Genomic DNA, 13,340 nt, shown 5'->3' with positions numbered 1-13,340 from the left:
GTGCATTTCTAACGCCACCACTTGTCTTCTGTTCAGGCTGGAGTTTTCTGCATCCATTTCTGCTGTACCCGAGATGTGTGTGCTTTCCTGGCTGGGATGAGATCCCTACCGACATTCAGCAATAACCTACAGAAGGAAGGGAACTTCTCCAGTGGCCCACGATGTAGTTTGCTCTGTAACAAAATTGACCCTGTCAGCTGTTGGTCTGGAAAGTGCAGATCAAGGTCCAGACCCTGCACAGCCCGAGGCAAAGGCCCCGCAGCCTTCAGAGAGGTCACTGAGTCATCTGTCATCCCACAGGCAAGTGCCCTGCAATTCAATTGCTCAGAATTCCCAAAGAAAACCATGAATGACAGACTTGGGAACTGTTTTTACAGACATGGGATACAGACAACGTAAACACCAGTAACAGGCCAGGGAGAGCACCACTGGGACAGGACCCTATCCTCACTCAGGATCTGGGAACACCTCCCTGGTGACGTCACAGCCTGTGGGAGGGGCAGGCGCTCAGCAGGAAAAGTCCTAAGGACTAGATTAGGAAGCAGCCCTCTGGCATTCAGTGGCTTGCTTGCTTTCTACTGGCCGGCACCAGGCTGTTCCCGGTTGGACTGGTATTCTGAGTGTTGCATTATCTGCACGACATCAAAAATACAGCCCTGTGCTGTAACATTTTACCAGGACAAGATCCCAACTTCTAGTACCCATGGCAGAGAATTCAAAATTTGATGAAACACCACGCATAACTGTTGACTACATGAGAGGAATTCTTCTACCCACAGCCACCTGTGACGCCTGGGATCTGATCTGGAACTTCCAAGCCAAGCCTGATGACCTGCTGATTTCTACCTATCCTAAAGCAGGTAGGTGGAGGAGCTGGCAGGGACGGGGAAGAAGAGTTAGGAAAGTAAGTGAAGGATTCAGTGAGGGAAGAAGGTTTTCTGTCAAGGAGCCCTTTTGCACACACACACACACACACACACACACACAGAGCTAGGGACAGAGAGAAAGCCAACCTCAATCTTTTCTGAGATTGTGTTCAAACCTCCATAGGAGGTTACATCTCTCTCAATATCCTAACAGAAGAATGTGCAGGCCAACAGAGACCTTGTCCAGTGGTTCATGTTGGTCCTGATGTAACAGTCTTACTCGTCAGGATTCTATTCAGGATCAAATTTTTCTAAATGTCAATCTGAAAATTAGCAAAGTTTTTGCAACTAGTTTTACTAGTTTTTTTGCCACTAGTTTTTGTCACTAGATTTTTTTTAAATTTTATTTAATGAATATAAATTTCCAAAGTACAGCTTATGGAGTACAATGGCTTCCCCCCATACCTTCTCTCCCACCCGCAACCCTCCCCTTTCCTGCTCCCTCTCCCCTTCCACTGACATCAAGATTCATTTTCAATTCTCTTTATATACAGAAGATCAGTTTAGCATATATTAAGTAAAGATTTCAACAGTTTGCACCCACATAGAAACACAAAGTGAAAAATACTGTTTTCAGTACTAGTTATAGCATTAAATCACAATGTACAGCACATTAAGCACAGAGATCCTACATGAGGAGCAAGTGCACAGTGACTCCTGTTGTTGACTTAACAAACTGACACTCTTGTTTATGGCATCAGTAATCACCCTAGGCTCTTGTCATGAGTTGCCAAGGCTATGGAAGCCTTTTGAGTTCACCGACTCTGATCATATTTAGACAAGGTCGTAGTCAGAATGGAAGTTCTCTCCTCCCTTCAGAGAAAGGTACCTCCTTCTTTGATGACCTGTTCTTTCCACTGGGATCTCACTCGCAGAGATCTTTCATTTAGGTTTGTTTGTTTTTTGTTTTTCTTTTTGTTTTTCTTTTTTTTTTTTTTTTTTTTTTTTTTTTTGCCAGAGTGTCTTGGCTTTCCATGCCTGAAATACTCTCATGGGCTTTTCAGCCGGATCCACATGCCTTAAGGGCTGATTCTGAGGCCAGAGTGCTGTTTAGGACATCTGCCATTCTATGAGTCTGCTGTGTATCTCGTTTCCCATGTTGGATCATTCTCTCCCTTTTTTATTCTATCAGTTAATATTTGCAGACACTAGTCTTGTTTATGTGATCCCTTTGGCTCTTAGTCCTATCATTATGATCAATTGTGAACAGAAATTGATCACTTGGACTAGTGAGATGGTTTTGGTACATGCCACCTTGATGGGATTGAATTGGAATCCCCTGGTATGTTTCTAACTCTACCGTTTGGGGCAAGTCAGCTTGAGCATGTCCGAAATTGAACATCTCTTCCTTCTCTTATTCCCACTCTTATATTTACCAGCAATCACTTTTCAGTTAAGTTTCAACACTTAAGAATAACTGTGTATTGATTACAGTATTCAACCAAAAGTATTAAGTAGAACAAACATAAAAAATACTAAGAGGGATAACGTATTAAGTTGTTCATCAACAGTCAGGGCAAGGGCTGATCAAGTCACCATTTCTCGTAGTGTTCATTTATTTCACTTTAACAGGTTTCCTTTTTGGTGCTCAGTTAGTTGTCACCGATCAGGGAGAACATATGATATTTGTCCCTTTGGGACTGGCTTATTTCACTCAGCATAATGTTTTCCAAATTCCTACCAGGGATCACTTTTCAGTTAAAATTTAAACACCTAAGAATAATCTAGGAATTTGCCACTAGTTTTGCGAGTTTTGCAACGAGCAAAGAACACGGCTTAAATTCATCCACAACTCTGCTTGAATATCATTTCAGTTCAGTGTTGTGGTTTCAATTTACTTCCTCATTTGAGAGGCAGAGAGAAAAACAGAGCTGCCTAGAGAGCTCGAATCACCACTGCTTCATCCCCCGAATGTCTGCAGTAGCCGTGGGCAGGGGCTGGAGCCAGGGCCAGGACCTCAATTCACCTCTCCCATGCGGGAGGCAAGAACTCAATCACGCCAGCCAGCACCGCCACTGCCTCCCAGGGGATGCACGGGCAGGAGTCGGGGCCAGGGCCAGCAAGTGAATCAGGTGCTCACACCAATGAGGGACATGGAGCAGCCTGACCACTGGGCCAAATACCCACTCTCAGTACTTTGTGTAATCTTTCATTCTACCTGCCAAGTGCAAGCCTTAAGATTTGATTCATTTACTTTTCGTGGAATAAATGGGGTTTAAACAATTCAAAAAGCATCAAGAATAAAAATTTTTTCAGCCAATGTAATATTTAATCATCATTAAAATCTTATATATGAATGAAGATTTTTTTATTAGAGGGAAGAGTTAAGTATAAATGACAAAAACAATCCACCCTGTCCTTAAAAAGAAAGAAAGAAAGAAATACTATGGGCAGAAGCAAGGAAAACAGTCATAAAATCACTAAGCCCTGGAGAGTGACTTGAGAAGTCACTGATGCACCCTGAAGCCCCACTGACACATGAACATCCCTCATCACAGCCTAGGGCCAGATTCAGAGTAATCACCCCAACTAGGTGCAATGACTCCAGAGTTCTCTGAGTAGGTGGCTAAGCAAGTTTTGGTCCTGATATATAAGTCTGGGAGCACAAAGTTCAGCTGAGGGCTAAGGTTACTTTTAGATTTTAAGCATAAAAACACTTATTACCAAACAGTTTTTTACTAGCAAATAGTTCATAGGAAATTTAAAAATAAATGGAAAGTACGTGTTTCCATCTTGACTTAGCACAGTGTAGTCTGAGCATCCCTAATCTGAAGTCCTAAACACTGCACAATCTGAAGCCTTGTCAGTGCCAACACAGTGTCGCACGTAGGACATCGTGACAGCATTGTTACACATCCTGTGCACTGCTCCCTTCAGGCTGTGTAGTTAAAGTTTATAAAACCTAAATGAAGGTCATATTTAGCCTTGGTTCCCATCCCTGTGTTATCTCATTATGCTTGTGCGACTACTACAAAATCCAGAAAAACTTGGACTCCAAAATACGTCTGGTCCCAAGTATTTCAGAGAAGAGATACACAACCCGTACTAAAAATTAGAACTTGCTAGTACTAATCTGAAAAGAGCTAATTTAATAGGAATAAGAGAGTATTTAAAAAAAAGAAATCCATCCTAGAACAACCCAACATCCTCACCTGTGAGCACATCTGGTTACAGCCTAAGCTGCGGAGTGGGGGGGCCTTCTTCCTCTGACCACCATGGCAGTGGTGGTGCAGCTTCCTGCGGTTAGAGAAGGGATGTGGAATGTGGAATGACCTCTACCAAAGTGTTGTTGGTGCCACCAGCAGCCACTACACTGGGCAGGATGAGCTCTATTTTGCTTCTGCCTTCCAGATCTCAGCCTAATTCCTCTCATTAGCAGGACTCTTTGTTTCTTTGTTTGTTTGTTTTCTCTCTTCATACTGTTTGTTGAACTCTTTTACTTAGAGAAGGTTAACTGTATGATTGTTAAGTACACTGAAAATAGATCATGATAAAATTAAAAGTGGGAATGCGAGGTGGGGGAGGAAGGGTTGGAGAGTAGGCAGAAGGTAAGGTAGGGGCGAGTGTCACTATGTCACTATGTTCCTAAATCTGTATATATGAAACTTGTATAACTTAAATAAAATTTTTGTAAAATGCAGAAATTATTATATAAAAAGGTAGAATTCAAAAAAAAAGAAATAGCATTCAGAATCTTTGTGGCAAAGGAGGGAGTCTAGGGAATGCACATTTTTGCCTTTCTACTGCTGAGATAAGGAGAAAACAGAGAAAAGAGTGAAAATGGATACTAAAGGTTAGTGGCATATAGTAAGCCCAGGCACTAATCATTCATTCACTCAGCCAACATCTGCTGACTCTGAAGCGAAAACTTCATACACTGTGCTTAGGGAAAAGAATTTGAAACCACAGTCTTTACTCCACAGGAGATCATAATTGTTTACCACACAGCTAGATCAACAGGCCAACAACCCAAATTAAAGGTCGTGATAGAAAAAAATAATTGCATATCATCAATCTAATGCCCACTCATGAATGGAGTATTTGTATAAAAATTCATGTCATGGTAACTCATGGTATAAATAAGAAAGGATGTTTTCTGAAGTCCATTTCTATAAACATGGCTTTCAAATTCATGTAGATGTTCTAGCAAAGTATTTTATCACAATTTAAAGAATATAGTACTCTAACTGTCTCTGCATCTGCATCTTCTATGTGGAATTAGGAACAACATGGACTCAGGAGATAGTGGACCTAATACAAAATGAAGGTGACGTTGAGATGAGTAAACGAGCACCCACTCATATACGGTTTCCTGTCATCGAGTGGATAATGCCTTCCGTAGGATCTGGTGAGTATCCAATAGCCACACTTGACTATGTTTCTGGACATACCCTTAGGGGTTTTATGATTAAATTGCACCTCGCAAAATTATAGGCACTCATTGATGGATTTTGTTGCTTTGTCTTTTTTTTAATGAGTATTTAATTGAAGAACAGTTACAGGGAGACAGAGAAACAGAGACAGGAAGATCGTCCATCTGCTGTTCACTCCTTAAATGATCCAATAACCAGGATTCGGCCAGGCCAAAGCCAGGAGCCTGGAACTTCATCTAAGAATCTCCCACATGGGTGGCAGGAGCCCAAGCACTCAGGCCATCTTCCCCTGCTTTCCCAGACACATAATCAGTGAGTTCAATCAGAAGCAGTGCAACTAGACTAGAACCAGTGCTGAAATGGGATGCTGACATGGCACACCACGGCTTGACCCAGTGTGCCACCAATGCCAGGCCCCAGCCTTGAGTCTGGCCATTGCTATACTACAGAATTTCCTAAATGATTTCCTCTTTATGCAGAAGTAACTTAAATATTGATTTTGTAGTTATAAATTAGTCACAGTTCACAAAGATGAACACTTATTAGATAATAACAGTGAGAGGGTCTGAAATTTTAGTTTCTTATTTATCGGGTTGGTTGTATTTGCTAGGAATTGTTCTAGGCAAGAAGTCTACTGATATGCTACATGTCTTCCCTCAGATCAAAGACAATAGTTCCAGGACTCTGTGGCTGCCTGGCATTGCTCCCCAGGTAGTTTTGCTCCCTGTTTGAAGCAAATAGAAAAATAGTAGGAAATTATTATAAACTACTTTTTCAGGTTTGGAACAAGCTAATGCAATGCCCTCACCACGGAACCTGAAAACACATCTTCCCATCGAGTTGCTGCCACCATCCTTCCTAGAGAACAACTGTAAGGTAATGAGCAAAAGGGACTCACGGCTGTACTCTTTAGAACAATCTTAGTCCTCCACATCCTTCCTCTTAAAACATTTTGCCTGTTCAAAAAAAAAAAATCCACCTCCTTAATGGGCAAAGGACTTGAACAGGTGTTTTTCAAGACAGGAAATCCAAATGGCCAACAGACCTTGAGAAAATGCTCAGGATCACTAGCCATCAGGGAAATGCAAATCAAAACCACAGTGAGGCTTCACCTCACTCCAGGTAGAATGCCTTTCATACAGAAATCAACAAACAACAGATGCTGGCAAGGATGTGGGGAAAAAGGTACCCTAATCCACTGCTGGTGGGAATGTAAATTGGGGCAGCCATTGTGGAACACAAAATGGAGATAACTCAGAAAGCTAAATATAGACCTACCATATGATCCAGCCATCCTACTCCTGGGAATTTACTCAAACCAAAAGAAATCAGGATATGAAAGAGTTATCTATACCCCCATGTTCACTGGAGCACAATTCACAATAGGTAGGATATGGAATCAACCCAGCTGTCCATCAACTGTTGACTAGATAAAGAAATTATGCTATATATACACTATGGAGTACTACTCAGCTATAAAAAAAAAAAAAAGAAATCCTGTCTTTTGCAACAAAATGGATACAATTGAAAACCAGTTTACTTAGTGAAATAAGCCAGTCCCAAAAAGACAGATGTCATATGATTTCCCAGATCCAAGGTAACTAATGGGGTACTGAAATTTAATATTTTTCAGTGAAATAGACATTTTGAGAGTTAATGATCATTTACAACTCATGTCTCTTCATTGAGAAACACTGTTTTTTTTTCTTATTATGCCATTTGTCAAACTCTTTTACTAAGCGTAGGGTTAACTATACAGTTGTTAAATAAACTAAAGATATAACTTTGTAGAAATTAAGAGTAGGAATGTGAGACAGAGGAGGAAGAAGGGATGGAGCATGAGCTGGAAAGAGGGTGAGGAAAAGTGTCACTATGTTCCTACATCTCTATATATGAAATACATGAAATGGAACTTGTATAACTTAAGTAAAATTTAAAAAAAAAAAAAAAAAGCTCTACCTCTTCACAGTAATCCATATGCAAATTGATAGGAATGCTTTTCCTCTCTCACAAAAGCCAGGATGGTTGGGGCCAACTCTGTGGTAAGTGGGTGGGGCCGCCGACTGGGATGCCAGCATCCATGTGCACAGTGGTTCCCGTCACGGCTGTTCCACTTCTGATCCAGGCTTCTGCTGTGGCCTGGGAGGACAGCAGAGGATGGCCTGGTCCTTGAACCCCTGTACTCACGTGGGAGACCTGGAAGAAGCTCCTGGCTCCTGGCTTCAGATCCGCCCATGGTGGCCAACTAATGTAATAAGAAAAAGAACAAAAAAAGGCAGGATGGCTGTAAGAAGCACCAGAACAAATGTCTGCCAGAACTGTATCCACCCCTGTGTGACTGTTGGCAATGAGAGTACGGACATGGATTTCATCCTCTTTTGTTTCTTCTCTCCCTTCCATATTTGCAGATCATCTATGTGGCAAGGAATGCCAAGGACATTGTGGTATCCTATTATCATTTCCATAGAATGACTAAAGGACTTCCTGATCCAGGAACATGGGAAGAATACTTTGAGAATTTCCTGGCTGGGAAAGGTAAGAGAACTCAGCTTTGCTTCCTTCCTTCCTTCCTTCCTTCCTCAAAATCCTAAAGCGCCCTAAAAGGAGTGCATCATCCCTACGTCCACAGGGGCTCTGCCTCCTTTGAGACAACACTCTGATCCCCTTCAGAGATTCTCCTTCCAATGCAACACCTGTTGGTTGAACCTGTGTAACTCACTGCCTTGCTTTCCATCCCACTTTCCAGTGTGCTGGGGCTCCTGGCATGACCATGTGAAAGGATGGTGGAAAGCCAAAGACCAACACAACATTCTCTACCTCTTCTACGAAGAAATGAAGAAGGTGAGGGCAGGGCCACCCACTGTGTTCCCGTGGATGGTAAAACATACAAGTCATGAGTAGTGGCCCTATCGGGGACTCAGGTTGAAGCAGAGAAGAGAACATTCCTGCGTTTCACTGGCCACAGCTGCCCATGTGTCCAAGTACACAGGGGAGATCATGAATTCATGCATTACAAACTCTCACCCTTAGCTTCCTGGTGCCCTGGGGGGTGGTGCACCTTACAGGCTATGGTTGCCAAATACAGAAGACGCTCTTCCCTCCTTGTGTCTCTCAGAACTCAGTTTAGGTGGAAAAGTCATGCTAGCACATTTTGTATTACCATTGAGAAACAGCCACATAGTTTCAACAAACACTTTAGGAAATGACAATGGAATGGAAAATACTAACAATTAAAATTCTTGAATTCACGTCTGGCTGTACAACCTAGTATCAACTATACTTCGGAAAGACACTTAACATCTTGGGTACTTAGATTTCTTATATGCAAAAAAAGAGATAATAATACTCAGCAATCCAGGATCTGTATGGGCACTAAATGAGGTTGTGATTGTTGTAAGGATAGTCTACTCAGATACCTTCTGTGACTCCACTAAATATGGAGATCTACAAAGAATACCACCTCTGTTCTTAAATGTATTATCAAAAACTGTGATACTGAATAGGTGCTTCACAAACTGGCTGTATCACCCACTCCTGGTACAAAAGTGTGGAAATGCTTGCAAAGGGCACCAAATGTAAATGACTGGAAAGCATGCAAACCAGACCCTCATTGCCTGTGTCCTGAAGGAATTCATTTCAGATATATGCACTATTTCAGTTCAGAGAGTTGTCTAATCTAAAGTCCCCCCATATAGACACTCAATAAAAGAATATTATAGTTGTGAGAGGTGTATTCATAGAGTTTGCTCTTTTTGAGTAGATATGACAGGCTAAGGGGGTTATAGAAGAAAGAGTCCTATTAAATTTAGAATAGGAAACTTCACACAGACCCTGTTTGCCTATTGCATATGTAATAGAAGTACCAGAGATGTAGAGTATGTCCTGGGAGTGGGTAACATGGAGATCCTCCTGTGTTAGGAGTTCCAGGAAGAAATTTTATTGAAACCTCATAGTCTCTCAAAGCATTTTAAATATTTCTGTGATCATGTTCTGGGATGTTCCCTGGCAGTAGGTCAGAGTTCACTTCTCAGCGTTCTTTCTGATCCCAAGTCTGTATGAAGACAATTTAATTAAGCACTTTGAACATTCAAGGCTTTGAAGCAGAGACACACTCTGGACACAGTGGTCAGCGTAAGCCCCTCCATTCCCCACACCCTGCCCTGCAGACAATGGATTCCCAAAGCCACAGTAGTTTCCCAGGGCTCCAGGGCCCTCCAGGATGAACTGAGCTCCTCTCAGAATGCCCAAATACCTGACCCTGACCATGCTGGGCACTGGGTATTAATAACCATCAGTGCCTTTTGGGGCATACGCACACACAAAGAATGAACCTCTCCTTTCCTCTTACTAAAATCATTGCTGTGGTCTGGGAGATCTCTAACAGTCACAGGGATAGGATACAGTCACCTCTGGGTCAGATCTTAAACGTTCTGCCCCTGCACCTCTGGAAAGTCTCTGTTCTTTCTGGGAGTCTATGCAATCTCCCTATTAGATGTTGAGCTCACCAAGACCCCTCCCTCCAATAACTAAGTGAGCAGGACTTTGGGAAATAATCCTTAATGCATTCCCACAGTGATACATTCATAGACATCGAAAGCCACTGTTTGTGTCACTAGCCCTACCCACCTGATGCTTACATATTACAGGGGAAAATTCCCAGTAATTCCAATTACTATAAGAAAACAGTATGGGCCACCATGGTAGACTGAGTCCTCTCTGGGCAGTTGGGCATTTACAAATGAAGACTTCTTTGTAACATTGCTGCTGGTTACTATCCCTAATACATTTTCATAATCTTTTGAACTAATTATTTTATAGCCAATCTTGTCTTTTCTTTTGAATTTCATCATAGAATCCAAAGCAGGAAATTCAGAAGCTGGCAGAATTTATTGGGAAGAAACTAGATGACAAAGTTCTAGATACAATTGTCCATCACACCTCATTCGATGTCATGAAGCAGAATCCAATGGCAAACTATTCATCAATTCCTACTAAATTTATGAACCACGCCATTTCTCCATTCATGAGAAAAGGTTGCTTATGTTTTCTTTTGGCCTTAACCTTAAAAGAATGATGCAGCACTTCAGAGCCATTGGGGAGCTGTCTTTCCTATGCCTGGGATTAGAATGGCTGTAATGGAGGACTCTGGGAAAAGATGCATTTAAGAAACCACCGAAGAAATGAAAACAATGTTTACAATCCCCTATCAGCCAGTGAGGTTTGGTATCTAAATCCTACCATGTAGCCCCACGTTCCCTCCAGAAATCTAACTCAGATGTGGTGAACAATCTAGTTTATACACGGCTATATGCTATCAGATTCAAGTATCCAAAAATACTTACTGAGAGGCTACTATGTGCCAGGCACTGGTGGGTGCAGCAAACAAAACACAAAAATTCCTTCCCTCGCGGATATCATATTCTATTGACAAGCAAAATAAATGAGAAATGCATGAGATAACAGACAGTGGTAACAAAGGCAACACTGGGATGATAAGTGGGATGGCAAGTGGAGGTCTGGGTGGGAGCAAGTTCTACAACTTCAGACTTGTACCTGGGACCTCCCAGGAAGGGGTCCTTCTGCTCAGCTCATGGCATAGAAGCCATGGTCCCAGCACCCACCGTGCCGTGATGTGCAAGAGGCCAGGAGAGAGACAGAAACCTCCCAGGCCTGCTGTTGCAACAGTGGTGTCCTTCCCCCAGTAATGGGGCTTGGTGGGGAACAGGCTCTTCCTGTCTACAGTTCAGACAAGAGCAAGAGAGGGACAGCATAGCAAGAGCCTTGTTTTGCCCAACACTGTCCCCTCCTAGAAGATGGAGTAGAAATCATGGCACAGAAACAGGAGAGGAGGGAAACACAAATGCCTCCAGCAGCTATTAATGCTCACCCACGTGGCTGTGTTTCAGGGACAGTGGGAGACTGGAAGCACCACTTCACTGTGGCCCAGAATGAGAGGTTCAATGAAGACTACAAGAAGAAAATGGCTGACACCAGCCTCGCTTTCCACTTCCAATTCCAGTAAGAAAAAAATTAAAAGCTGTTTTACGGGCTGACGTAAAACGTTACGGGTAACGCTGCCATCTGCAATCACAGCATCCCATACGGGTGCCGGTTCGAGACCCAGCTGCTCTACTTCCAAATTAGCTCTCTGCTATGGGCTGGGAAACAGTGGAAGATGCCACAAGTCCTTGGGCCCCTGTGCTGGCTTGGGAGACCTGGAGAAAATCGCCTGGTTCCTGACTTCAGAGAGGCTCAGCTACAGCTATTGCGGCCATTTGGGGAATGAATCAGTGGATGGAAGATCTCTTTCTCTCTGCCTCTGCTTCTGCCTCTGCCTCTCAAATAAATAATTAAATCTCTCTCTCTCTCTTTTTTTTTTTTTTTGAAGTTCTTTTTTTTTATTTACCATTGTTTTGAATAATAATTAAAGTTTGATACTCAGACTGAGTGATATTGAGTTGAGGTTCTCAGACTGATTCTGCAAACTACTAAAAAAAAAAAAGAGAGTAGTTAACAGGCAAAGGGCAAGGTGCAGAGTGAGAGGAGGGGGGCATTGTAGAAGAGAGCTCTTAGTAAAATGGCGCAGTCTTATCTGTGGCACAATCTACACCCCAGACACCATCCTAGGCTCTAGCCCCCCTGCCACCATTGCTGAAGCCAGGTGACCCCATGGCCCAACCACAGGTGTCAGCTCCACCCCCACCCTAATGGGATTTGCTGCTCCTACTTCCCTGCCTGCCCCCAGCAAAGCTGTAACAAGACCTCTTCCAGAATACATGTCTTATAAAAGGGATGGCTAACATTTTCTGTAATAAAGCAAAAATAGCTAGAATGAGAGCTGAAATTATGATTCCATGGCTAAATTTACTTCTCCATGGGCACAGTAAACAGGCAAAACCTCCCTTTCAGACCAAACAAAGGGAGAGAAAGCTTTAGAGTGAGGACATGGGTTTCCTCATGGGCATTGCCTGCCTCACAGAAAAACCACTACCAGAACCTGCCGGTGACTGTAGACTTCAAGTTTAGGCCACCAAAGATTAGAGAATGGACTTGAGAACCCCCTTGACTTGCATCCTCTGGTCTGCTTTAACAAAAACCAGGAGGAAGAGAAAGTCAGGCATCAGAAGCAATGTAAAGATAGGCGGCAGGCCTATTAAAGGCTGCTCTGCCCAGTGATCTGCCATCAAGGACACCCAACAGGCCAGGCAACTGCAGTGGCTTTCAATGTGGTAAGCCTGGGCTTCAGCAGAAGTCAGCTTGTGAAGAGCCCTGGCAGCTCTACCAGCCAAGAGTTGGGTCACTGGAAATGGAACTGCCCTCAGCTAAATCAGATAACAGGTGACCCTCATCCTAAAGCAAATGCCCTACAGCTGCGAGCCGATGCAAGCACGTCAAGACATTTCCAAAACAGAGCGGTGGGACAGGCATAGGAAAGGCATTCCTATCCCGAAAAGGAGCAGTAGGCAAGGCAAAAGAGATAACTGGTTCCAGCTAAGTCCACAACTCAACAGCAAAACAGCATTAAATCTGAAGGCTGGAGAACAGCCCCCTTGGATTCATGTACGGAATCCGGGCACCGGCACACCTATAGCTTTGTTAGGCTCAGTCCACCCAGCAGCTCGCTCAGCTCATGCCTGCAGCTCTCCCCAAGACTGGCATCACACAGTGGTAACTCTATGGCTCTGGTGTCTGGGAGTGGCCCCACTCTTACAGGTCCCTGAAGCATTGCCTTGGTAGAAGCTCGCTGTGGTGGCTCTAGCCCTGAGACAAGTCTCTGTCTGGGCCCCCTGCCTTCCCACAGCATCCTGTGAAATCTAAGTCGAGGGAGCCATGGACCCACAGTTCTTGCTTTCCGCACACCGTGGATGTCACCAAGGCTTATCGATTGTACCTTCCACAGCACAGGCCAAGTCATAAGTAGGTCTGAACGAGCCAAGACAGGGACAGCCAAGGAACACTACACCAGAACACAGGAGGCCCATGGAGGGCAGCCAGGTCCCTTCCCTGAGATATTCTGCGCTCCTAGATTGCTTAGCCAGTG

The 13,340-nt window shown here is 43.4% G+C and overlaps 1 protein-coding gene and 1 long non-coding RNA gene across 3 annotated transcripts in view; one reads left to right on the top strand and one right to left on the bottom strand.

Moving 5' to 3' along the window:
• LOC103346696 (uncharacterized) overlaps window positions 1-13,340 on the bottom strand; it is a 166,359-nt gene that overhangs the window by 71,231 nt on the left and 81,788 nt on the right. The window contains exons 8-9 of one of the 2 annotated variants that reach the window (XR_011386434.2): window positions 10,642-10,720; window positions 7,416-7,544 (exon numbers count right to left, since the gene is read on the bottom strand). The exons of the other annotated variant lie outside the window; for it this stretch is intronic. This is a non-coding gene — a long non-coding RNA (uncharacterized LOC103346696). Of the gene's footprint in view, window positions 1-7,415; window positions 7,545-10,641; window positions 10,721-13,340 lie in introns of those variants that run through there. 2 annotated transcript variants of the gene reach the window in all.
• LOC138842997 (sulfotransferase 1C4) lies at window positions 491-11,658 on the top strand. The gene is made up of 7 exons (XM_008252984.5): window positions 491-860; window positions 5,149-5,274; window positions 6,078-6,175; window positions 7,708-7,834; window positions 8,046-8,140; window positions 10,152-10,332; window positions 11,206-11,658. Exons 1-7 carry the CDS (start codon window positions 704-706, stop codon window positions 11,319-11,321), a joined length of 900 nt encoding a protein of 299 aa, XP_008251206.2. The 5' UTR covers window positions 491-703; the 3' UTR covers window positions 11,322-11,658.

Source organism: Oryctolagus cuniculus, chromosome 2, assembly GCF_051225735.1.
Source record: "Oryctolagus cuniculus isolate XC-2025 breed Fujian yellow rabbit chromosome 2, ASM5122573v1, whole genome shotgun sequence".
Lineage (NCBI taxonomy): Eukaryota > Metazoa > Chordata > Mammalia > Lagomorpha > Leporidae > Oryctolagus > Oryctolagus cuniculus.
Note: the sequence above shows the minus strand (reverse complement) of the source record. Positions and strands in the feature narration are given on the sequence as shown.